Source organism: Aptenodytes patagonicus, chromosome 10, assembly GCF_965638725.1.
Source record: "Aptenodytes patagonicus chromosome 10, bAptPat1.pri.cur, whole genome shotgun sequence".
Classification (NCBI taxonomy): Eukaryota; Metazoa; Chordata; class Aves; order Sphenisciformes; family Spheniscidae; genus Aptenodytes; species Aptenodytes patagonicus.
In genome coordinates this window covers 16,673,429-16,700,500 of record NC_134958.1, presented here as the reverse complement: position 1 = coordinate 16,700,500, position 27,072 = coordinate 16,673,429, and the positions used below count along the sequence as shown (strand labels likewise).

Here is a 27,072-nt window from a genome sequence, read left to right as displayed (position 1 = left end):
ATCCAGAAATGCAGGCATACTGCTGTGAACTGAGGATATGAAATGCAAACAGGTAATTATTGCAACTATTCATGATAAAAAATGCAAATGCTGAATTATAAGTAGTTTAAAAATTCACAAGCAGGTTCATTGATTCACTGTATCTATCTGCAGTGGTCTTGAAGACAACCAGCTACTATACTTTTCCAGGCAAAGGAAGGATTTTATTCCCACAGCAATAATTTTTTCCTACAGTAAATGCAACTCAATTGTAAAGTCTACCAGAGCTGCAATTGGCCAAAACCCCCATACTGTTATTTACTCACCTCACGTAGAACCCGTTTTCAAATTGTCAATCTGAAAGATTTCACTAGAACTCAATTGTAAACAAAACCAGTAATTAATATAAAACAGCTTCTCTTGGCTCTGGTTAATCTGCAATAACAAAAGCCCTAAAATTAAGAGACTAGTTGATGCCCTGACACCAAAATACTTGAAGAGAAAATAAAGTTCCATTGGAGACAGGCATAAAATGTTGAACAGGTAACATGCTAAAAAGCTAGCAAACCTGAAGACACAGTTAAATTCAAAACTGAGCTTGTTTTTTCTCTAAAAATACACAAGATAATCTAACACTAGCTTTCCTCTTAGAAGAAAAAAAGGTAGAAACAGCATAGATGATTAAACTTTCTTACTTAGCCTGAGATTTTTCAAAAGAACAGTGCTGGTCATCAGCTTCCTCTACACCCTTTGGAAGTTCCAGCTAAAGTTGGAAGTACAGGCTTTTATTTCAGTTGTTTCTCCCAGCTCTCCGCTTGCAGAGCCAATACATGTTGGTAATTAACTATGAAAAATTTTAATAAATTATGAAACCACCTTGCGTAAGTCTACACTGAAATGTCATGTTCCTCCTTGTGGCTGTATCTGGTAGTATGAAGTTGAATTGGATAGACAGTTACTAAAAAAAGATTTAGGACCAGTGTTAAGTATTGCAATACTGCTCCGTAAGTTTAAAAGGATCCTAAGACGCATTTAGCCACCACTAATTACTGTGACTATAAGATAGCCCTGAACCATTAGCTATTGCAATTCACAAGAGACCACAGCAAAAAACCAAAATGTTGCATTATTTTGTTTCAAAATAATTCTTTTCCTAATGTTTATTAAATCCTTCCACTGAAATTTCTACAGCATAGGTTTGCTACTGATGAAGCAGTTTGTTAGTTCTAAAAGGTGACTGCAGCATATATAGCTAAATACAACATTCTCATACAAAATCAAACGTTAAGGTGGTGGGTTGGTTTTTTTTTTATAGTATGTTCCATACAGACGTACTACAAGACAAGAAAAAACATTGTGTCAACTCATTACAATTCTTCAGGAACTTTTATGCATTCTTTAATTTCCCAAGACTGAAAAAGACAGTATTACAAAGAACATTTCAAGGTAGTTTTGAAGTCTATTAGGAAAGCAGTCATCTAATTTTCTGTATTTCTTTCACAGAAAGTAAGTGCATTTATAGCATGGGCAGAAATGATCACGCTAGCTTTATTATAGCTGGCACATATCATAAATTATAGTAAGCACTTAATGACAAGACGTACTTGGAATTCATGTTACATGGAGAAGTCCGTATCATCATGTCCTCAGTATTAAAATTGTTAGCATTAGCTAGATAAAGATGGCATGGTTATGTCTTGTTAAACTACATCATTGTGTCTTCATGAGCTGCATGACTTTACAGTAGAGGAACTGGGGCACCAAATCAGACTGCCTTTCAACAGTAGCTGGCTAACACAGCTAAAACTCCTGCCTATTCTGTGTTCATTGAGATGCAACGTATAACAGCACTCATTTTATGATTTCCGTTAAATTTTATCATTTGCCATTGCCAAAAAGAATGTTTTGGCAATGGTAAAAAGCTTTCTTTAGAGTTTTCCTTTAACTGTTCTACAGCTCTTGTATTTAAAAGCACCAGAGTTGGTAAGTGTAAATACTGATTCTGTCAGGGTTATTTCTGTGTCAGAAGGCAGAAGTGTTAGTATCTGAATGCTTGGCAGTGCTTACTAGATCACAAGCATAAACATTAACTCATCAACTTCACAGAGTGGACCACATCAGCAAGCCTTAAGAGAAAATATTCAATGCAAATATTAATGACTAGATATGACCAGTTCATATGAAGGGGAAAAAATTGTCTGTTTTCCTGTTGTTATTTTGGAGTTCCCCAAAACAGGAGATGACGAAACCCAAGGATGTACCCATTACTCAGCTGATTTAAGTTTACTGACACACTGATGTTTCTTCTAATTGCAATTTTGACCCTTTCCTTGGCATGTGCCAGTGAACCAGAACAGAAGTCAACAGAAGGTTTCAGACAAAAATACCAGTTATCCCACCTTGTTCTGAAACACATTTAGAAGAAATGTAAAAATGCTAAACTATGTCAGGTGAAATTTTCAAGACTGCTTAGCATAATCTTAACTTTCAAAAATTACAGCTGAAGTCTTAACTCAAAAAGCCTGTGCAAGTTTTACTAATGGCTTCAACAAGAGAAGAGAACATGAACTTCAAGTTGAGACACACTAAGTATCACATTACTTCATCCAGCTCTGTGATGGAGAATCTAAGTTTGTATGAGCTAAAGGCATCATCTCACAAGACACTGATAAATACAGGAAGTGATCTACGAGTTGCACAATAGGTATCGCTTAAGCTGGATGGGACCTAAACTGAAATTGGGTCAGCACTAAAGGACAGTTCTCAAGAGATTAAAGAAATAAAACTTACATGAGTGTGTGTCCCTGCCCACCCCCAAGTTCTATATACATTTTGCTTAGTGTTTGACTATCAAACAATCATTCTTCACTCACTTTTGGCCCCAGCAAGACTGTTGGCCACACCACCACCACCTGCTTCCTTAAATGCGTGACTCAGCTGGTCATGAAAGCACTTGCAGTGCCTTATTTTATGTTTCATCAACAGATTACATTTAGAGAAACAGATGCCTTTATTTTCATCATATGGTTACAATAAATCATTTTGTAAGCATACTGTTTATACTAAGCTAGCAACCTTTTCAGTTAATTTGAGTACTGGAACTTATCTGAATTGTTCCCTATGGATTTCCCAAACATAACATTTTGTTGAAAATTTTTCTATGCTGTCAAGTAGAGGTAAACATGGGATCTTGACTTCTAAAGATAATTAACTATCTAGTTAAAGTTCTTAACCTCAAACAACAAGGAATTGCTGATTTCAACACATGAAGCTTCTCCATGAGCGCAAGTAATCCTACAAACCAGAAAAGGAACTGTAAAGGCAGTAAAGAACTTCCAGGTTTCAGCAAGTTCTCTAGAGCTAGCTCTCCAGGTAAAGAGAGCTCAGTGATGGAGCTGACATAATGACCAAAATTGAACAGTAGACAACTGACATTTAATAAAAATATTTTGAGTTATTAGAGGGTCAGAACAGGTAGTCTTGACCTAGAAGCATTATGAGAGTGAAGAACAGTGCGTACAGGGACAGACACTGCCAACCCACTATGAAATAAGCATGCTGGTCGTTACCTGGGTGAGAAGATTTGGCCACTGTGTGCTGTGCTACAGCTATTTATGTCTAAAATAACAGCAAAATTAAGGACAAATTCCTAAATGATCTCCAGAAGTGGTGTAGGGACTTCTGTGTTCCAGCCTGTCTTTCCTCCTCAGCGTTTCCCTATGGCACTTCTTCCCTATCAGAGCAGACGACAGTTGAGCTTAAATACTATAAGAACAAGAAGGAGCTATCCGGAAACACTGTGGAAATTAACATCAAATAGACTTCTGTGTAAATGATTTTGTACAAGAAAGTGTCATTCATCTCACCAAATTTTCCCACTCACAACAACACTGCTAACAGTCTATTGCTAGTTACGCTTAAAAAAAAAAAGTAACTGCGCTGAAACACAAGATAAAATGCCTATGTTTAAGTTCTTGCATGTGACATTTGCTATCACTGGACTATATGAACATTTTTCAGCATCAGATTTTTCTTGTTACCAAGGTCTTGTTATCATAGCATAGATAGAAAAAATGTGAGCATTATATTGCAACCAAACTAAGGCTTGTTATTTTTGCTTTTCTCTAATATGCTTTCTAATGAGGATACTGCATCAATTAACTTGCATTTCTTGAATCACCTGCTGTTTAAGGTTACAACCTTAAAAAGTCTACTTTTATATAAAATAAACACAGCTCAATGCAGTATGTTGTATTTAAGGATGTACTTTGTATAAACTTCAGCAATTGACTGCAATAAGGATCCGAACGGTAAGAAAGCTGATCTAAGCAATGAGCTAGCTTTGGGTTATAGATCTATTGTAGCAGGAAAGAAGAAAGGTTCAGTTAAAAGTACATCAGCTTCACCTTTTACTCGAGTATTTCCTGCTGAATACACCAAAAGATTCCATTTCAAGGACTCAAATTGCCTTTTATTACATACTGGAAAATTTTTTCAAGAACTTGCGTATACAAGTTTGAAGAAACATTTGACAATAATGTGAAGTATCAAATGAGTGTAGAGATTGGCAATCCAATGCAAGTGTACACAGAAGAGTGTATGCTTCACTTTTAGCTTGTGTGCCTGTGATCCACAAGAAGAGCTCTGTAAAGGCAATGTGAACACATACTTTATTATATTAACTAGATGGCTAGCTACAAAATATATTTTTTGCATTGTGTTTAAGTGAATTTTCAGGAATGCTATTTCATCCTCTGGTGTTACAATCTTCCTTTGGATCTGCTTTGTTGGGTCTCAGATTCCATATGAGTGTCACAAGAAAAGTGGTATATTTGAGCATTTACAAAGTGCCTTTTAGAAAAACATTTATCACTATGGCAGTGCTCCGTTTTTTGCTAATTTTAAGAATACTTTTATTTAGCTTTTTTTATTTCACAACTACAATGCAACAACAAAAATTCTATGATTGTTTTCTGTGCTAGCTTTTATCTAGTGGAAAACAAGTTCTACTCTACTTTTCTGGACACTTTCATATATATATATATATAAAACGTAGGTATTTGGAGCACATGCATGCTAAATGTATAAGCAGATTTAAAGTATAAATCTGTACCCTTTCACCAGAACATGAGCTTCAAAAAAAGAGGCAAATGAAGTAGTCAGAAGTAGACATCGTCCTTCTGGTAGTCCATGAATATTTTGTAATATTGTTTTCCAAGCTCACTGGTACAGACAGAAGCAATTCTGTTCAGTTTTTTTGATCATTGGATACTGTCATAGATACCAACTGAGATAGTTGCTTTTGGAATGGTTAGTCACAGTAGGATATAAGTTAAGCTTCCAGATGTATTTAATTTTAGAAATTAACAAGCTCATCTGCATATAACTTTTGCCACTAACAAGCTCAACTCGTGCAGAACAATGCCCTAGATTTCAGGAATTCTTTACCTTTTTTCCAAAGCTTCAAGACCTGTAATGAAAAAAACATATTAACAGAAAACTTTGAATAGCATGCCTGCCATCTCAAATAACTTGAAACCCTTTACTCCTTTATTGAAAGAGAAACTGAATCATCTGGGAGTTCAGACTTCGTGATGAGCACTGACATTTAACTCTTCTTCCTTTATGACCAAATGACAACATTACCGTAACTACAGTATATTAGGTTTCAGGCACATCTGTCTGAAACTGGAAATGTTACATGAAGTCTTCTAATATGAGCAAGTGTCTTAGCAAAAAGATAGACTCAATAGCCACAATGCCTGCTCCAGCTAAATTTGTTCAAAAAGGAATTTAGAGTGGCAATACTGTCACTGAAAATAATAAGATAACAAACACTTAGCTCGACATATTTATTTTTCAAGCTCAATAAATAAATGTAAATACACAAATTTGGAAAAATCTTAGTAACAGAATGTTTTTAAACAACATTCTGGCTTAAAGTCTTTGTTATTGACACTATTGGAATATTTTCTGATCTGCTTAAAGTAGGTAAGTCATTATGTTGGTGATCCTCCATCACATTAATTTGTCTGAAGAAGTTAGGCTGCTGCAAAGGAAAAAAAGACGTCAACCTTTGCTTTGACATAGAAAATTATCTGAACTGCATACATTAAGTATTAAAATCACTTTTCTGGGCATGACTTTTCTAGAGAATCGAGAAATTTTTAAATTTACAGTTTGTGTATTAAAGACTTCCTACCATTAATTTCTTCATTATTATAAAAGGGAAATTGTAACAAAAGTGGAAAAAACAAAAGAGAAAAAGGCATGGAAGAAAAAAGTGATACAAACTGGCCCTTTAGTTAGTAAGACATTCTTCCTTTATCCATCTAATTTTCACTCTAGGTTCATAACAGATTTATGTGATGACTGGTTCCCATCACTGCAGCAAGTCTGCTTGAAAAAATTCTAAAGCAGCTTTTTACCAGTGGATGTATGTTTAGACACCCTCTCTCTCACAGACATTCTCCAAACACCTGAAACCAGGAGTGCCATATTCCACCTGGCTGCCTTAGCTTTCTCAGGTTATTGTATACTAATGCACTTACCCAGGCTTCAAGCATGAATACATAACTTGTCTAGGAGAAGCAGCCTTTTTCAAAAGTATCTACAAATTGCTAAATAGAAATTTTTATCAAAAAGGTTCAGCAAGAAGGTAATTGTTATTGACGTAATGGAAATGGAGGAAGATTTGTGGTTCCCTCAAAATTCAGAAAGTATTCTGTTTCTGTATTCTATAAATACTACAAGACGCAACATGTTTATTTGGTTCCCATAAATTAGAAAAATCTGGTTTCCAAAAATTCTAAATTAGTGATTTTAAAAAACAAAATATTACACCTGACCACCTTTCCAAACAATCTCAGAGAGCAGCCTAGCTTCTCTCTCACCCTTCAGAAGTGTGCTTTTTAAGGATACATGATTTATAAAACAAAAAAGTGTGTTTTTAACTACAGTACACTTGCTTAAATACACAAGTGGACATGTTACCGTCATGTTAAAGTTCAAGGTACTTCTGGAAAAAAGGCAGATAGTTAGTTATTTTAACTCTGCATTCTTACATAGAATAATGATTATTATAGACCTTAGTTTCCTCTCATCGTTCACCTATCATATGGAGAGGTCAATAAATAAGAACTTATCTGGTCCAGTTTACCTACAAGAGAAAAAATACTAAAAGAAAAAGAAGTTATCTATAAAATTACTTGTTTAACCCTGATAACATCTGAGTTGCCATACCCAGTTTGTAATTGCAAGAAAAGCAAACAATATTCATCTTGCTTATTAATAAATTCCCCATTTTCTATGACAATTTTTTGTATGATGCCTATCAAGTCACATATTCTTGGGGCAAGAAAGCTGGCCAGGAGGTGCAGTGATAGCAGTAACACAGTATAAATCTGGGTTCAAAAAACCGAACATACCAGATCCAGAAGCAAAGAAATCTGGACACATTGAGGAGGCAGTGCCCAGCTGTTATTTGGGCTCTTGTATCGTAAAGACTATACCCAGCCTAAGATACAGTTTCATACCATGTAAGTAACACAGAATTCTGTTGTGCTAGTGTACAGACTTCAGGAAAAAGTCTTGCACAAAACGAATTACCTCCTTTGTTTAGAGTAGAAGATAAAATAGCTTACTAACTGATGTAATGACTAATGGATGTCACTGACACAAAACTTGCCATGATTTGTGTGTTCAGCTACAAGGTGCAGTATTTCTTATGACTAACTCAAAGCACAGCCGCATCCAACTGTGATTTGGAATTCCATCTTGAGCAGCACGCACTATGAAGAAAGTCTGTATGATTGTAACAAAGTCACCCATCCTCTCTTGAAACATGAACAAAATCCATGGGGTAATCAGGCACAGGCGGCATGTAACGGGTTTGTCTTCCTTTTTACTCCTTGTTTTTGCTTCTGAGGACATGCACTTGGCTCCAGACTAAAGCCATTTTCTATTACAAGAGAACACAGCTATTCTTCTCTTTTTCTCTCTCTTTCTCTCGAGGCTCTTTACGTTTGCGTTCATTACTCCCAGATTGTCTTCCACTTGCTGGAGAAGCAGGACCTTGCACCTGCTATGTAGAAAAAATAAAATCTTGAATAAAACAAAGATTATTGTAGATGCAGTCTGAAGTATTACTCTTATGTTCAAGTTCACAAACAGAAGTTTAACTATTATGCAAACAGCAGAATTCAGGTAGGGTCTCGCTGTATAAATACTCCAGAATTGCCACAAAACTTCTTATTTCTAAAAAACTAAGTCAGCTGAAAATATGTCAAGTCCTGTGTGTCCCTTCTATTGTGTCCACATATTCAGATCAGTCATTTCAATAATAAAATTTGGCTTCAAGCATTTTCTGGCACTTCTGTATTACTGTACTGTAATTTTTGCCTAGTTTCTTTCATAAGAATATAATCCACATTTCAGAAGTTGCAGAGTGAAAGTGTTGGTTTTGACAGCTAGATATGGCAAAGCAGCAGCTTTTTGTGACTAGAAACTAGTTAAGAACTTGTCAAGGGGGTTGGTATACAAAGGCAACATAAGTTTTGTTAATTCATCATCTATTCCAGCTGTTATCCATTCATAGCTGCAAATGAGCATGCTGTTAAGTCCTGTTCAGCACGTTCTTCAGTTCTTTCTACTTTTCTGCAGCCAGCAATAGTGAATCTTTGTCTTAGAAGTAGCTACTGATGATTCTATTAAAGCAATAAGCAGTGGAAATAGCACAACTTTTAATTGTCAAAATTCTTGTTTCATGCTTAACAAGCACATCAGTTAATGGTTCTGAATTGCTTCAGGCCATCAAAGATTCAGCCTTGATACAGATTATTTTTTACATATTTGTAAATAAAGGCAGTTTTAAAAGTCTTCAGTAGTTAAGAACTCCCTGAATCCAGAACACCAATGTAAATATTGCCTCTTGCACACAAGATTCAGTTACATTGCAATTTTGTATATACATGTGCATGAATCACATTTTCCAAGCATTTTGAATGCAACTGCTTATGGGGATGGGGAGGGGACAGAAAGGTGTACTGGGAGAAACTGTTGATTTCCTAATTTGAAACAGGACTGAATAGATTCACATTATATCATAGACTGAAACACCTAAAAATGTAAAGCAACAAACTTCTGCAAGACAAAATAAAGACAAAATTTCGACTACTATCAAAAAAGCTCTTAACTGAACGCTAGTTTGCAAGTAACGTAAAATATTAGCTAATACAATCTTTGTAACATTACTTGTTAACTCATCCCATCATTCCAACTTAAATAATACAAATGAAACCCTAATTTAGAAGGTTAGGCCTGCTTCAAAGTATTTAAGTGGCAGCAACTGCCATATCTGCATGCATACTCCAACAATTACAGTGTATTTCTTAAGATTCCTATATTCATCTTGTCACTTGCTGTCTAGAATGTAAATGGCAGTCTTATCAGTCTGAAACATTTACAAATGTAGATGTGTCTATGTAACTATTAAGTTAATACTCTCTAAAACTCATGATCATATTCCGTAATAATGCTTTCTTACCTGGACCTGAGCAGCTGCTTGTTCTTGTTCCTGATAGTACTGAGAAGCTCTCCTGTCCTCCTCCTCCTGGAGCTTCTTTGCTAGCTCTAGATCACTGATTCCTTCTGGGATCTGTTCCCAGTTAATCTCTTGATTTTGCTGCTCTTGTTGTAGAGACAATGCCATCAGATAATCCTAAACAGTAAACTTGTTTATTAATGCTCTTTCACATAGAAAAGAGCCAAGTCATATCAAGTGAATTTTTCAGCATGTGCAGCTACACAGTACCATCCCTCTTCCCCCAGCCTCATATTCAAATACATTTCCCTCATGGAAAACAGGAATTTGTTTCAGAACCTGTTCATAACCTGAACTGCAGAAAGGCTGAAAACAGCTACTTCACATTTCTCCTGTCACAGTGCCTATGTCACAACATACAAAACACAAAAGCTAATTTACAAAAAAAAAAAAAAGCTTTCAGGTTTAAATTCCATTACCTGGACAGCAACAAAAGAAAGCCGGTGTCAGCTCATACCAGTTCTAGGTAGAAGTAAAGGTTTTGAAGCTGTCTCTTTGTAATTTGCTATTTCTAATTAAAATTCTGATTTATGCTTGATAGAGTATCTGTCCCCACTCTACTGAACAGTGTTGAGAGTACATCAATAAGGAACACTAACTCCTAAACAGATGAGAAAATAATCAAAAGGTAGTTTTGGATATATCCAAACAGACAGTAACTCAAGATATAACTAGCCCTGTTATCTCTGCCACATTCTTTATTCTACAAGAGAGAGATACAGTGCTTGAATTTATTAAAAAGCATCTGCTTATTCATTTTTTTCCCCAGTATTTAAAAAACATTAATGGTGATTATTATAAAGATAAATTTATTTTGCTTGTCCAGAATGTAAGATTTCCAAGGAGCCTGGTCTTGCTACGTGCTTATGCATTAACTGGTACAAGTCCTGTCTCAGACATGACTCCTGGAAACTATTATATATAGTTAAGAATGACAAATCACCACCACCACGCACAATCTGCTATGGCTTTTGTCCTACATTCAGCAAAGTGGGCATCAGAAAACAAAATTCAGTTATGACAATATTAATGAGCTGAAATGAATTTGTTACAGGGGGAGAAGTTTCACAGTGCTGTTTCTGTTTCCATATGCAAGGCAGATGTGACATTATACCTGAATAAGTTCTCTGCAGAAGTGGATTCTGAGAGACTAAAATTGGATTTTCCAATCTATTCACGGCTGGTCTTACTCTTCCTCCCTTGAAGTCATGCTAATACTTCAAAGTAGCACTTTTGAGATCCCCAACCTAAGTATCTAAAGAATTGTTTTTTATAGTCCTATATATGCAGGAGTACACATACATACACATCCATGTAAGTATACATATATATGACTAAAAATAAGTAGTAATTGATATATATTGACAAGCAAACAGAAAAATACAATAGAAAGGCAGAAAGCCAGTACTTGATCTATTTGATCCTGCTGCCCTCTGTAGACAGTTTCAGGGTCTGATGGAGGCCGTAGGTGGAATTCAGAATCACAGAAATTTCCATCACCATCCACATTGTGTAAGCTTTCCCAAACAACTTTCTCTTCTGTAAGAAAGCCCTGGTCTGTCACCAGCAGGTAAAGCTGACCCTATGCAGAAGAATAAAGAAAACCTGTAAAACTAAAAAAATTATTTTTTACAATCTGATATAATTAGCAGAAATCATCAGCTAATACAACTGTTGCATTCCAGTAAAACATTCATTTAGATTTTTTAGCAAGTTTAAAATTTAAATGAATCAGTATACAGCATTAAAACACCAGATACTAGTATAAAACACCAGATACTAGTATTCATTAGTATTCATTACAAATTAACAGCCACACTTAATTTCTGTATCCCATCTTGTAATTTTTCATTATTAATGAAAGTTTGTATTGACTAAAAATTAATATAAAACATGAATATATACCTTGATAACTCCTTGGAAACACACCCAAGAAGTGTACCTCCAGACTGGCAATGTAAATTTTAAATCCCAGGACAAATCACATTAAATTCCAAAGGCAAGATCTGGAGACAAAGGTGACCTTTCCAAATAATCCAAGAGGCATTACCTCAAAATGACCGCATCTCAGACTTCATGTTTTATAATGGGTTTTGATAGAATTTGAGATTTATTTCAATTGAAAAAACTAAATTTAAGATTCTTGCTATCACTTGTCACCAGTAACTGCTTTTGTTGAATTTTAGCCTTTTTACAGTTCCAGAAGGCCAAATTTCTCGATTTCAAACTCTGAAATTATAAAATGGGCTGGTCTAGGAGTGAAAGAGACAATACCAACAAGTCCAGAAGCCAAGGTACAGGAAAGATGAAATGCAAGCTTAGGTTGAAGGAATGGGAGAAGAGCTGAAGTCAAAGGGAAATTATGAAAGCGGGTCTCAAGTAAAAGGAGATGGTGCTGCATGTTTGAGGGACAGCAAAGCAGCACAAAAATCCTGTTTAAATTTCAATTTAAATTAGATTTTAATCTTATCCTACCCTTTTTATAATGTTTTTAGAACTATACTCCAAAGCAAGACTGTTATTACTGACCATACAGCGCATTAAGACTGAAGCTTCCATTAATATTACTGAATGTACCCGCTCAAGATATTCAGTGTAAGACTTGTTGCAGTGTTTTAGCTGTAAAAATCAAAGCAGTTTATTGTGACATCCACAAAACTTTGCTATTTGTATTACAGCAGCACACAAAGGGTTCTCAAAGATCACCGTGCTAAAGATTTACCAAAACACAAGAGGCAGTTCCTGTTCTAGTGATTTCATAGGCTGAACAGGCAAAAAATGAAAACATCGCCCCTATTCAACAAGTACAGAACTAGCTCACTGATCTCTCTCAAGTCATTAAAAGACTGCCTGTAAGAGATGCTGAAATTAAAACCAGATCTCTTCAATCCTATTAAGTTTACAGCCATCCCTTCTGCAGCTGGTAGGTCATACAGCGTTAACAAAAACATTATTTGAAGATTCACACGGAGCAATTGTTCTAGTATTACCTAATACCACAAGATGCACTTAGACAAAAGGCCAAACAGAACAGATAAAAACCCCACAAAGGACACTACTACGTGTTCAAGCTTTGGAATAGCAGTTACCCCAGCACAGGTGGGCTTACAAACATAAATACAATTGTCAGCAACAAGTCTGATCACATTAACATGATCTAAGGAATCATCTTTCCCTCGGAAACCTGCCTAAAAACTGAATGCTACTTCTGATGCTTAAAAATCACCCAAAGAAAATAAAAGGAAATAATTTCACAACATTTCCAATTTGCACAGAATATGTATTTCACAGCATCTTCTTATACAAAGAATTCTTTCAAAAAATGTAAAAAAAATATATTAAAAAAAATCACAGAATCTTTAAGGTAAGTGTATTTCAACCTTTTAAATTTTATTCTGATCAGTACATTGATTCAAACATACCTAAAAATAAAAAAGGGGGGGTGTCAAGTTTTCCTCTATTATGCTATACATTTTGAATTACTTTTTAAACAGCTCAAACGGTGTAGCTTAATAATACTGAAATAGGAAAACGTTAATGCTTTCATAATCTCCCAACTATTATAAGCTGAACTTTTCACACACAAATATTAAAGTATATCATTACCTTTATGGAATTAGATTCTAGTATTTGTCATTCAAAAATATTTTAAAGCTAACACTTGTTTGAAATAGAGAATTGTTTCAATCTTAAATAAAATTCATGTTCTTACTTTCTGTTTTTAAGACTTCCTCAGTTGAACTATACCTAACACTGATTTTAAAAATGTCATCTTAGAGTAAATAAGAAAAAAAAAAAAATAATTTTAGTACAGCTCCCTGATGAAAGGCAATAAACTGCCTTACATATCACCACATTACCTAAACAATACTATTCCAATTCCAATACCAATTGCATGGTTTAGAAACATGCTGCTTCACTTTAACAAAACCTAGCAAACCAACACACACAGGCTCCCTAGTACTTGTGAAGAGACAGAGTTCCTTTTCACTTTATTGGTATGAAAGAACAATGGGAAAGCACAGATCAGAGATCCAAAGTCATCTTTCCCCTTTTTGTTTTTAATCAAGTTATCTGATCTCTACTTTGTATTAGTCTAATTTAATGGAACTTCTAAAAAAACCAAACAGATTCCCAAGGACCCTCATAACATTGCTAATATTCATGTAACTTTTGGTAATAATTGGATAACTTTCAGTTTCATATACAAAATAAGAGGAGTCAGCTCTTTTTGTATTAGATGTAATGTAGCTACTAATCTCTACAGAGTATCAGTCTTCCTAGAACTTCAGTGATTTTGTTCCTTCTACTTGCAACAAGCAAATAGAAGCCGTATCTACAGACTGGTTTTATAGGCACTGTTTTAATGCCATGCATGTTCTCTTCCCAGTCTTAGGCCAACTTCACTTGCACAGCCAAATTCCACTGAGGGGATTTTATGATATGAGATAATCTTTTTATCATATGACCTTCACGCTGCCTCTAAATTTGAGCTGCACTAAATAACGACATGCCTGGTGTCAGAAACCAGCCACCAGTCTCCAGCACTTACCAGATCATGAGATCAGTCTAGCTGCTAAGTGATAGTGATATGGCAACCAATGTAACACTGGGATTTCTGACTCCTGACAGTAGTTTTACACCACATTTGTAGCCTACCAAATAAAGTTTCTGCACTTCAGCTCCACTCAGTGCCACACACAAGGACGAAAAGGGAAAGAGGGAGGTCAGTGACAGAATCAGTAATAATGACTAAGTGTAGAAATATTTATTTACACTGAACTAAAAAATAAGGAAGGAGCCTTTTTTTAAAAAAAAAAAAAAAAAAAAAAGGTAAAAACCAGAATGTGTTTTCTACTTAATAGATCATGGTCCTGATTCTGCATTTGCTTTCTAGTCGGGGTTAAAGCTAAAACAGGATGATCAGCACACTAAGGCCATGCAATTCAGCTAACAAATGTACATAGATACATTTATGTACAATGCTTTTCAAGTACACATTGCCAAGAACAATATCATACTTTACAAAATAAACAAGTTTCTACCGTCATAAAATCTGAACTGGCCATTTCTAAAGTATTACCAGCTTATCTTTAAGGTTTATTTTTAAATGTGAGGTTTTACATTTACTACACAGTCTCATGGGTTAACACTGCCCCCAAAAATACTAGCACATAATATACAGCAGTAACGTCTACTAATAACTGTTGTCAACAGGGAATAAAACAATAAAAGAAAGTCTCAAGTACATAAGTGTAAAGGTAAACTGTGCCTACAATAAAGTTATTAACAATTATTTATCCTAAAAATTAATATCTAGATATTGTAGACCAATGCCCACATTTTATAGCTTCACACATACAAAGCTTGAAATAAAGCTAAGGATAAAAGCAAGATTGTTCTCCTGAAGAATGAGCTCAGTCTTCCAGTTTGCACAAAAAAAACCTCTCTGAAATGCAAACAGATGTAGGCTGCAGGTGATGTTACTGGTTACAAGACCTCCTTTCCTGGGTTAATTTAATGACCAGATTAAGTAATTAGAATTAATGCTTTTAAACTATTTGTTCTGATGCCAGTTACCAAGTTTCCAGCAGTTTAGAAAACTGAAATGGAAAACCAAACACCCGTCCAATATCTTCATACAGTAAAGACAAACATTTTAAGCCTTATCCTTTAAAGTCTATGTAAATGTTCTCTTGGACTTCTGGATCAGACCCCTTGGTTTTCATGAAGGTGTTTTATGTTGAAGTGAATGAGTGCTATTACTTTGAGATTAGTCTAATCTATCTGAATGTTTTAACTGTTAGAGAAAATTAACTTTTTTTTTAAAGTGTAGACAATTTGATTCAACAGAGTAACCCTCAGAATAAAAACTGTACGTTTACTAAGAAATGGAAAAAAATTAAACATGTTTTTAAGAAGTTATATACATTGCCTCTACTATGCCAAACTTGGACATCATCTTAAACGCCCAAGGAAAAAGTGCAATTATTGCTATGAAATATATTTTGTGTTTGAGTAAAACTGTGTTGAGTTCTGAAACCAAAACCCAACATTTATAAACTAGAAAAACATAATTGCAACACACATACTTAAAAATCCAAACAGGTGTCTTGTTACTTTTCAGTAAAGAAAATAGGTTGTATTACAGTCACGTCAGTGGGAAAAACATTCCAACTGAACTAAGATATTCTTACCAAACTGATCCCCTCTTTACAGTCGTGTTTTCCTTGATCTAGGGAATTATCATTTGATGTATTTATTATCTGTGTAATGAAAAGCAAAGGCAAAAAAAAAAATCACATCTTTAACTGCTGAAAATGATTACTGTATAGTCACATGAGCCAAGACTATTAATATGCAATTAAAGGGACAGGAAGTAGAATAAATGAGTACTCGGGCAAATGGACAAGTAACAGTGAAAGAGATTAAGAATCTGATAACTGAACTGCCATTATTGACTGACACTCACCATACTTCGACAGATGTCTAATATATTACAGAATTGCCATATTTGCTTTTGTTTCATATGCAATAATGAAATTTAAAATGTTACATAATTTTTCTATAAACATAAACATGATCCTAATACTGAATTTTTTTTCAAATCAGAAATGACAACATATTGTATTATGCAAATTTCATACAATTTTCAGAAGAGGAATAGTAAAATATTAATTATTCAAGACTATACTAAATAATATAAACTAAGTAAAATTATAATTGAACTGATGGTCTATTCTGAAATGCAATCTGTGAATCTTCACAATTACATTGTGATATCAACTCAACAGCTTTTAAAAAAAAACACTAAAGTCTTTAGAGGAAGAGTACTTCAAAACTTTTCATAGTAATTTCTGAAAAAACTCACTGCCACCACTTTTCTACTATTGTTACTTTACTCCTCAACTTCCACGATTTTAAAGTGAATGCTGTATCTAAAACAGAAAAATTATTATTGAATGAGCCCTTTCCATTTAACTCTTATTCCCAGAGTCAGGAATTTGGAAGATATGTAAAAATGGCACAATATTCACCTGCCTGAAGATTAACCTTTTAAAAGGTTAATATATTCAGTCCATATATTAAACTGAACTGCAATATTTCAAAACAGTAGCTAATATTTTCAAATACAGTGACAGTAACTAAAAACAGTTTTCCCCCTTTCGCTTTTTCTCTTCATAAGTCAAATACTCTTTTTTGAATAATAAATATTTTTAAGTGTTCTGATACAACTTCTCACCTATTATTGTCCAGCCCAAAGCATTATCTTCATCCCCATAACTAGTGTAGAAATGCCTTTTAAGTATCTGCTAGCAGAGACTGTTAATAAGCTTCAGCTTACAGTATATAATAGCACTGATACCTCCCTAATCTACACAAGGTATTCATAATGTTGCTGTATGTTCATAACAATTCTATTTCTGATCTTGCAAGAAGCACTTAAGAGTAAAAAAACCCCGTTTTATTATTGTTAAATTTAGTAACAATTAAAAAATAATATTAAAAAGAAAGCCAGGTTTCTGAGGAGTCACTCCAGTCCCCTTCCTTACAAATTCCTTTACTATCTATGCAAAAAAAGATAAAAAAATATCTTGGAGTCAATAGAGACGCTGGACACAAAGGAAGCGTAAGTAGATTTAACCAGCCTAACAATCATACTAGTTGGGTACTAGTATGCTCAATGTTTCCAAGGAGTTCTTGCCACTATGCAACATCTTGTAACAGCAGCCTATGAAAAAATTTTCAAAGCAAAGATATAGGAATTCAGAATACTGCGCTGTTTATTCACTTTCACATAACTCTCAATTTCAGTAAAACAGCCCTCTAAAATAAGCAATCCAAAACCAAGGTAAAGATCCTTTGATCTGGCAGCGGAAAGCCACTCTAAACTCAGTATAATTGAGTAAAGTGTTGTCAGTGTTAGTAAATCTGTTTTTAAATTGAGATTGTGTGTCAAATAATAAATACTGCAAACTCTTTGTAATAAAGACTTAAAACCCAGGAAGTTCAAATTATATGCACCAAGAATGTTACCAGTCTCCACCTCTCCCATTTCTGCTCTAATATATCCACAAGATTATCCCTTATTAAGGAATGACAGGTAAATGCATATATAATGTATTTCAAAACAGAAAATATCAATTATCTCTAAAACAAGCTCACCAGATGGGATGTGGAAAGAACTCTAATACAACTTAAAAAAATAAATCTGTTCAACCAAGCACCACAAACATTAAAAATGGCTCAATCACAATCATATGATTGTTATGTGGCACCAATATAGAGCAGAATTAAGGCTATTTAGGTTAATCTGTTTTATTAGAAAAACTCGTATGTTGAACTTTAAAATGTCTCAAATTTAGGAATTCTGCTCTTTGATTTATTTCAGTATCACCAAGTATTTCTTTTTCTTTAATTACTCACACCTGCTCCTCAATTCTAAAGCCGATTCTAGAAAAGATAAGCATAAGAGAACTTGGAAAAAATTTCTGCATTTCCTTTAAAAAAGCTTAGCGATCTGTTTTTTTTTTTTCTTTCCTCCAGTAAGTGCAGTTAAGATCAACCTAACTTCTACTTTCTTTGAAATACAACATATTGAAATCCCAGTCCTTTTGCTAAAATATCGGCCTCAAAAAACCCCACTGAACTTAAGAAATATCCCCAGTGTACAAGTCATTGTATCAGCTGTACGTGAAAGCTTCCAAATAAAAGTTTAAGTATTAGCTTCATTAGAATAATACTTAAACAGCCTAATGTACCTAAGGGATTTTCATGATAAATTCTTGCAAATTATTCAAAGTGTAAATGTTTCTAAAAATACACAAGTTTTATTATACATATATAACTTATTATAGGTATATTCCCTTTTTTTCATAAAGGGAATGTTTAGCTTCATAACTTTTTTTTCCCCAAACAAACTTTTGTTTGTGTGTTTCGATATATTGGTTTGGAGGGGGAAGAAGGAAGGGCAATATTAAAGAAAGAGAAGCAAATTGCATAGTTCTTCCCCTAAAAGTTCTACACCTTCATTTTCTCTAACATATGTTGTGCTTTCAGTTCTCCTAATTGATGGACTTTTCTCCATAATCCAGCTACTGCGGACTACTGCTCAAACCGTGAAGTAAAAGAAACTCCATTAAAAGTCTGCAGAGTTAGCATTAAACCTAGTAAAAAGAAAGAGTAAAGCAGTTGAAAAATCTCAACTCTGTGACAACAATGCATTTGGCACTCATATGAGTATCCTGGAAGGTCCAAAGAATTTTGCATAGCTGATCTTGGCTAAAAGGCCCAAGTCCAGTCTATTTCTGACTTCCTTGATATGAAAGAATACCTAGTCATATAGCTATTGCAAATAGCTAGGTAGCTTAGAAACAGACAGAAAGGTTACTGCTGACTTTTAAAAATAAATTAATAAAGAATTTCTGTCTTTATTAAAAGAGTTTCTTGATATCTCAAATTCTGTAATGTACTACTCACCAGAAAGCCAAGGCAAAATGAACAACACTGTTAAAAGTGACAACCCCAGGAACTAAAAGCCTGTAGATAACATGGAAATTGAATACTAGCTGCAAGTGAGGTCACCATAATGACTATGAAACACAAGAGTAATGGACCATATTCCAAAACTTAACATTTCAGAAGTCTAAGACTTCTCAAAAAACACAAGATTAAAACCGTAGTTACTTAGAAGGAGTAAAGCTTAAATACACAACGAACAAATAATACTACTGTTCAAATATTTTAATTCAATATTTCTTAGGACTTGGGTTTTGTTCTCACAGTTACAATTCAGACACAGATTTTTACTCACTGCCTTAACCTGTTCTGTATTATTAATATTGGTTAAGGATATTTAACTCATTGAAGTGCTGCGTTTTATTTCTTTAAGGAAAAAGGATCTCAACTGAGAAGTGTATGTTTACAAGTATGGAGCTGATAAAGCACTGACAAACACACACCAGGTTTTGGTCTTTGATCTAAATACTGAGCTGCAGAAAATGACAAACAGTCTACATTCTATGAACAAAATTCTGTATTTATAATTCACAAGGTCAAAGTGATACTCATTGACTGTATTTAATACAAATAATATTTTATATTTTTAAAGTTTTAATTATAGCACAAAAATGAATTATTTCCAGGAGGATTTAATTATTTTATCTGGAATATCCTTTAAACGAAGTAAAAAAGGCTTCCTTGTATCTCTAGGTACCATTTGTACACAGAAAGTACATCTGTACTTCTACTTAGTATTTTCTTTTTAAAACCAAATTGTTTTGAGGTTGGATTTTTTTCCCCGTAATGAAAGCAACCATAAACCAATGTACGGGCTTGCATGACACTCTACTACCAACTATTGCAAGAGCTAAATTTAGAAAAATGGAGAGAAGCAAAACTATACCTCTTAAAATTGTGACATAAATGAGCTTCATCAGGAAATACAACAATTATAGTTTTGGCCATAAACAGACATATTCCATAGCTTTTTTTTTTTTAACAGAGGAAGGGAAGAGAAAGATACTTTTAACTGTCCTACTGCTTTAAGAGAATATAATTGTACATAGATTTAAAACAAATCTTAGATGTGCTCTAAGAAGCTATTAGAAAACCAAATGTGTTACCTGTTTATAGAGTTAATCATTATTTATCAGGACTATTCAGAGCTTTAGCTCAGCTTATGAGTAGTTATTCAAAATGCCAAAGATAAGCATTCACAGTCAAGATTAACAGACAGGGAAGAAAAAGGACTAATACTGCCAAATGGAAAAGTTAGTATCATTTACATGAGGTATATGACATTACCAAATAATAGATGGTGAAAACAGTGTCTTCCTTAATGTTTTTGTATGCTACACACCCTCTTTTTTTGCATTTATTACCATTATTCATAAATGCAAGTGTACATGAAATTAAAGTCTTATTTAATAACAGATAACCAAAATATAATTTCAAGAGTTCTATACAAAGGTAAAAACTCATACATATGTTTGAGAGAAATGTCTAACTCTAAGTACGATTTGGCATTGCAAGCCAATGAAATGTTTACTTCAAAATATTCACTTTTATCACTGAAGAGAAGGGAACAATTAAATCTTAGGAGACAGTTTGACCGTGCCCCTTTCTACCCAAGTCAGATACGTAAAAATACACTATTGTTTTAGTAAAGGCAAAGTTGTGTTAGAACAAAGATGCTCCAAAAGAGATTGTAAATGTGCCAAGCCAGATTCTCCATTCCACGCAGTAAGGAGTCCCAGAAGCATTAACCAGTTGTCACTTGCTTTTCGTATCCTGGAATACTCCTTTCACAGTTCTCACCATTTTGCTTCCCCAGTTTCAGATTCAAAAAAATAATCTCCTCCCTAACAAAGGGAACCAATATTGTAGCTCATCTCAACTTCTCCAGATGTTTGGTACTTTGAACACCATGATGGAGCTACTCATCTACTGGCCCAAATGTAAAGCAAAGTTTTATATCCTCAGAAACAAGAAATTAAATAAATTCATTAACCTTATCATTGCCAATCACAAACTGCAAGTAAATTTAAGCCATGTAAGAAATGTATGTCATTATACATAACCACACAGGGAGCAAACTGAACATAAAGGGAAGAGCTACAAGATTTAAAGTGATAATGGATCTTGGTATCTAAAACACTGTAATCAATAATTCACAAGTAACATTTGCCACAGACCTTACATTCACCATAAGCCATACTTACATATAACAACAAACTGGAATTTATTTCTCTTTCAAGACAGTTGAAAACCAAGATTTGCTTTGAAATGAGAACGCAAACCACAACAGTAAAGACAAAAATGTTGAATATACCTTGTATTTGGTCATGGTGCTAAAATGGTTGTTCCTGAAGAACACACAAAGCTCTCCCTCCTGGACAGCTGAAGTCAACTCACAGAGTCCATGGTATGTCAACTGTGTAGCTGTGTTATTTAGAAATTGCTCAGCTACAAATCCTACAAAAGCAATACGTACTGTTACGTGTGTATATTACATACTTCCTAATATATAAAACCTGGTTATAATGGTAATATTTCTCCTATCTCCTCCCTACTAAGAGGCCCCCTTATTACCACAAATCTAAGGGAAAACATTCAGAGAGGGGAAAATGAGCTGAAAGTTCTAAAATCTCAACATTGTAGATAATACTCTCATGTTCAGAATTGCTATATCCGCTTCTAATATTACTGATTTTTTCTTTGTCATCATGTAGTATATAATTCATGTTCTAATACATATATAGTGTATATATCTATATCTAGAACATATACACATATATATATGTTCTAGATATAAGGAAGACATTTTTGACACTGAGGGTGGTGAAACACTGGCACAGGTTGCCCAGAGAGGTGGTGGATGCCCCACCCCTGGAAACGTTCAAGGTCAGGTTGGACGGGGCTCTGAGCAACCTGATTTAATTGAAGATGTCCCTGCCCATGGCAGCAGGGTTGGACTAGATGACTTTTAGAGGTCCCTTCCAACCCAAACTAGTCTATGATTTTATTCTATGATTCTATGATAATTATAGGAGACAATATATATCCAAGTTGAAATCTGAAATCTGCCCATAATACCTTTTCAGAAAAGGAAGTTTTCTCCAGCTTTTTAAAAAGTATATTTAATAGATCAAGAGAATGAGGCTGATCCTTGGTTTGGAAATTGCATCAGAGAAGTGACAAGCACAGTGCTGTCTGCCTGCCCAGGGAAAGAAGTTCAGCAGACAGAATGCAAGCTCTTCACACTTGTATCTCTATATACCAAGACCCACATACAAAATATGTAACTAAGATTTGATAGGGTAGATACTTTGATAAAGCTTAGAAAAAAGTTACCCACCTTCACTAACCAGTTCACTATTGTCCGACTGTTTACAAGAAATTATCTTCTCCACTAGCTGATTGTAACTGCAGTTACCAACTGCTTTTACTATGTCAGCAACCTGGAGCAGGAACAGCATACAAAACAAAGAAGTTAACCTTTGTGAAGAACAGAACACAACTGTAAGCCTATGGCAATTATTCATAATAAAATAAGAAGAGTTTCAACAAAGAGAGTACATTATTCACCTAAAAATACTAGGCCAAAAAGTTTTAGCCCAGACTGTTACACATTTTGTGGTCTCAGATCCCATTTTAAATCCTTAAGTTAACACTTAACATCAAAAGCTGTTGCTAAAATGGAGGGAGGAGAGAATGGGGCATCAGTTGGCTCAGTTGGGCGGGGGGGGAAGTCCAAGACAGTAAGAAAACAGCAACTTTCATGAACAAGGCACGAAAAAGAAAAATCTGAGGCAGATTATTCCAGCCAAACTCAGCAGTTTCCCCCTAAGTAAACAGTACCAGTTTACTGTTTATCTAAATAATATCATTAAAAATAAATCACGTTTGTTAAAGATGCAGTTCTCTCCAGTTGGTTCTAACATCCTCAGTTCTCAAAAGCAGTGACTAGTAAATCAGAATTAAAGAAAGGAGGAAGGTAACCTTGCATTCCTTCCAAGTGTTGTCTAACAAGCTTTCAAAAACAGTTAACTGAGACACCATATCTGGCAACTTCCTATCTCCCTCAGAACAACAATTCTCATTTACACGGTCATGAATTCAGCATAGAAGGTTTTCAAAGTTAGCTTGACTATAGACCTAGTGTCTACAAAGTTACCACACTAAAAAACATGTACAGTCTGTATTCACTCCTCTCTGAAGAGAATGCAATTTTTCTGACTAGATTTTAAAAAATCCATTACCATAATCATTATTATTGACTCCAGTTAAAATTCTGAAACAGCTCCCCTCCCCCCAATAAAATTCAGAATAACTTATATTCTGTTTGAATTATTGAAAAAATAAGTTACCTGAGGGTCCACTAACCATCCATGGTACAAGGGGATATCAAGAAGATCAAACACTATGCATTCAGGTGTGTATTCAAATACTCGTACACCTGTAAACTTCACATTGACATCCAGACCCGTCTGTAACTTATGTAGAATCGCCATTGCATCACTCATATTCTGACAGCAGACAGAAAAAAAAACAGATGACCAAACAGAGCTTTGTACACTTGGTGGTTACTCTTGTAACCCTTCATTATTTAGTACTCATCAATTCAACATTTAAAAAAAAATTTACAAAAGGGGAAATTAGCTAAACAACTGTTTCAATGCATATTCACATTATTCATTCTCATTGTGCCAGAAGAGATCTGCAAAGTAAGAACTCTCCCTCCGATCAGCTGTAATTGTCTGTTTCTTCTTCTACACTCATAAGCTGCTTTTAGGCAGCTCCTCTTTCTTTTAGCTCTATTTCTCAGACGCTTGCAAGAAGAATTGGATTACAAGGGAATCTCTAAGGGACTCTCTTGAGGTTTCTTCTCCTCTTTTAATTCCTGCCTTACGAGTCAGGCTGAAGTACTTGCCACCACATAACGAATGAACAAAACAAACAGATCTACACAGTTCTACTTGCCAATTCTAATTTGGGGGTTCAGTACTTAAAGTGAACAACAATGAAGTATCTTTTTTTTTTGTTTCATAAAGAAAGTTTTGCTCTCTTATTTTGGGCATACCTTTAAATGGCCTGTAGATTCTACTGTGGAAACAGGTCATGAAAGTAGCACTTATTATAGTAGTGATCCCAATGGAATCCTAAGGGGAATTATCAAGTTATGAAGATCCAATCACACAAAGCAAAGATGAGCCAAAGAAGAAGTGCTTTGTGAGACAGGTCTCTTGAACCAACAAATAAGTTTCCTGACATGCAGGAAAAAGAATTTTCCACCAAGTGAGAAGAGTCCACAAAGAGTATAATCAGAAAGTATTTGCAAAAGATTCAGGGAAACTGAGGCGCTTTTTTGTTTGGTTGGGGTTTTGTTGGTTTTGGGTTTGTTTTGTTTTGTTTTTTGCTTAGTTTTGCAATATTCTCTTGCTTAAGAGGAATTCACGATTGCAACAATGGGGAAAAAAGCATGACAAAAAAACAGAAATACAGATTGGAAAGGAGGTGGGAGACAAAAAAGATTCACAGACTAAAACCACTGACTGTTAGAGACAGTTGCCTCTGTGTTGTCTTCTTTTAATTGTAAGACAGTTAATGGCAAGAACAACAATTAATGGAATCAATAAGGGAAGACAAAAAACTGAGAATAAGGATGACTGACTAAAGGATGAATAATGAGAAAGCTATTAAAGAGCTAGGTAGGCCAACAAGGCATAAGTGGGGTACATAGTGATGAGTTATTTCATCAAATTAAAAGCAACTTGCTGAAATGCAGGAAAATTACAAATAACTGGATCCATTAAACAATAACATAACCAATATACTAACTTGAGCATTCACTTCTGCAGCACATTAGTGCACACATTAATAGAGCAGAATGCCAACACAAGCCTGTGTATTAGAACGCAAGGTAGACCTTACTATTTTTAAGAAGTCAGTTTAAGAAATTAGTCTATGCATCTTGTAACTTGATATTGTGAAGAATGTATCAGTTAAAACATACAACACTCACTAAGTAAACATGCTAAGTGAAGTAGCTACATCATTCAATACTTCATGATTCAATTCTAAGCACAGTTTTGCATCTGTTGGGAAGATGAACGTTACCTAGATCTTGGAAGAAGTTTTAGACATCTCTCAGCATGCAACAGAATTCTAAAACAAAACTTGCATGTAAAAATTGTTTTACATATATATGCCTGCTTACACAGTCTCACCTACAGATCTTTGCACAACACTTTACACATGCAACAGCATGGTTTCATTAAGGCACATAACAAAAATTTCATGTTCACCAACCTCAGCATTTTAGCCGAAGGAAATAAGCTACTCCTCTTACTGGTATGCAAGTTTAAATGTACTTTTTTTTCTTAATAAAATGACAGTAGAACAATAAGCTTGTTCCTACTTTGAGTAATTTCAATTTAGATGCAACTTCTGAAAATTCCTAAATTAAATTTATAAACAGATATACTTCCTTGTTACTAAGCAGATTTAAACCTGGAAAGCTCTCAGAAGAGTTGAAGCTTACACAGAAAAGCTTATAAACTATTTAATAAAGCATAGCTGTAAAACAGTCATGATCATTATCCAGTATCTGCACTTGAGAGTGGTTGCTATAAATGAGAGTTTTAAGGCTTGTAACCCTTCAACTGCACTGCTGTGTAAAGTTTCTATTACCAGGAAGGTAACAGCTCCTACTACGTTACTACATGTTGCTTCATCCTTTTTGACAATTTTGCTATGTCACAAGATTTAGAATTTAGGAAAATTTGCAATTAATTCCCAAGATCTGGCTCAGACTTTTTAATTTTTTTAAAGTTTTTATCATTATAATAGCAAACCAAACCACCTTACTTAAGAAGTGCATTTCATTAGTAGGGACCAGATATCAAGTATAAAAACCTATCAGAGATGTTTTGGAAGAAATACTGCTGTACTCTTAGTCTGCTAAATGAACAGGAAGAAAGTCTATAGCAATTCAGCACTAGCCATCCACAAATTCAGATCATGCATCTACAGACATTAGTTGCATTTATTTTGTAATGTTTGCTTTGTAAACAAAGCAGGAATACATCAAACAGTCTATAAAACAAGTTTCTCACTACAGTTCGAACAGTATCATTTCTATTTTAGCTATTTCCACAACCTTCAAAGCGACAAGTTTCTAAAAAAATGAATGCAAATAAGCGAGGATATAAACATACAGAACGGTTGAGCTTGGAAGGAACCTCTGGAAGCCATCTGGTCCACCCCCGCCTTCTCAAGCAGGGCCACCTAGAGCCAGTTGCCCAGGACCATGTCCAGACAGCTTTTGAGTATCTCCAAGGATGGAGGCTCCACAACCTACCTGGGCAACCTGTTCTTAAGTTTGTGCATTAGAACTTGTGCTTTTTTTTTTTAATCCAACTTTCATTCAAATATTTAATTAAATCCCTCAGTATGGTAAAAAAGAAAGTCACAGCTGAAATTAGTATCTTGTCACTATGTTGAAATTATACTAAAATCAAGCATTACAAATCCAGCTGTCCAAAAAATTTACTTGAATTTCTCATATAAGAAGAAAACACATTGTTTTAGACAAAGAATATTAACTACGTGACAAGATAAACACAAAATTATGATTAACACCAAGACTTAGTTCCAATGCTTCTGAAATGTAATAATTTTTAAGACTTAGTTGCCTAATTAGTTTCTTTTTCCCTCTCATGCAATATCACTCATGCATCTACAAGTACATTTAAAACATTCCTAGAACAGAAGGTTTCTTTAAAATTGTACAGTTAAATATTTAAGGAACAGGTTTGTGACATTTACATAGTAAACCCATATATTTGAGCACAAGAAAGCCACAGAGGTTGTACTTTAACCAGGTATATAGCTTTCATCACCCTCCTGTAAGTTGATTATAGCTATAATCTTCTACAGCACAGAATTGTGTGGAAAAAATATAGCTGATTTTGTTATTACAAAAATAA

General features: G+C 34.6%; 1 protein-coding gene across 2 annotated transcripts in view; it reads right to left on the bottom strand.

Moving 5' to 3' along the window:
* Nucleotides 1-1,346: 1,346 nt before the first annotated feature.
* The window catches only part of MINDY2 (MINDY lysine 48 deubiquitinase 2), a 38,768-nt gene continuing 13,042 nt past the window's right edge, over nucleotides 1,347-27,072 (bottom strand). Inside the window, exons 4-10 of one of the 2 annotated variants that reach the window (XM_076348285.1) lie at nucleotides 23,452-23,610; nucleotides 22,440-22,542; nucleotides 21,414-21,556; nucleotides 15,778-15,846; nucleotides 10,989-11,162; nucleotides 9,524-9,697; nucleotides 1,347-8,062 (exon numbers count right to left, since the gene is read on the bottom strand). In XM_076348285.1, coding sequence (XP_076204400.1) covers nucleotides 7,943-8,062; nucleotides 9,524-9,697; nucleotides 10,989-11,162; nucleotides 15,778-15,846; nucleotides 21,414-21,556; nucleotides 22,440-22,542; nucleotides 23,452-23,610 — 942 coding nt within the window. In that variant the 3' untranslated portion in view covers nucleotides 1,347-7,942. The remainder of the gene's footprint in view (nucleotides 8,063-9,523; nucleotides 9,698-10,988; nucleotides 11,163-15,777; nucleotides 15,847-21,413; nucleotides 21,557-22,439; nucleotides 22,543-23,451; nucleotides 23,611-27,072) is intronic. The other variant, XM_076348286.1, reaches the window with a different exon arrangement.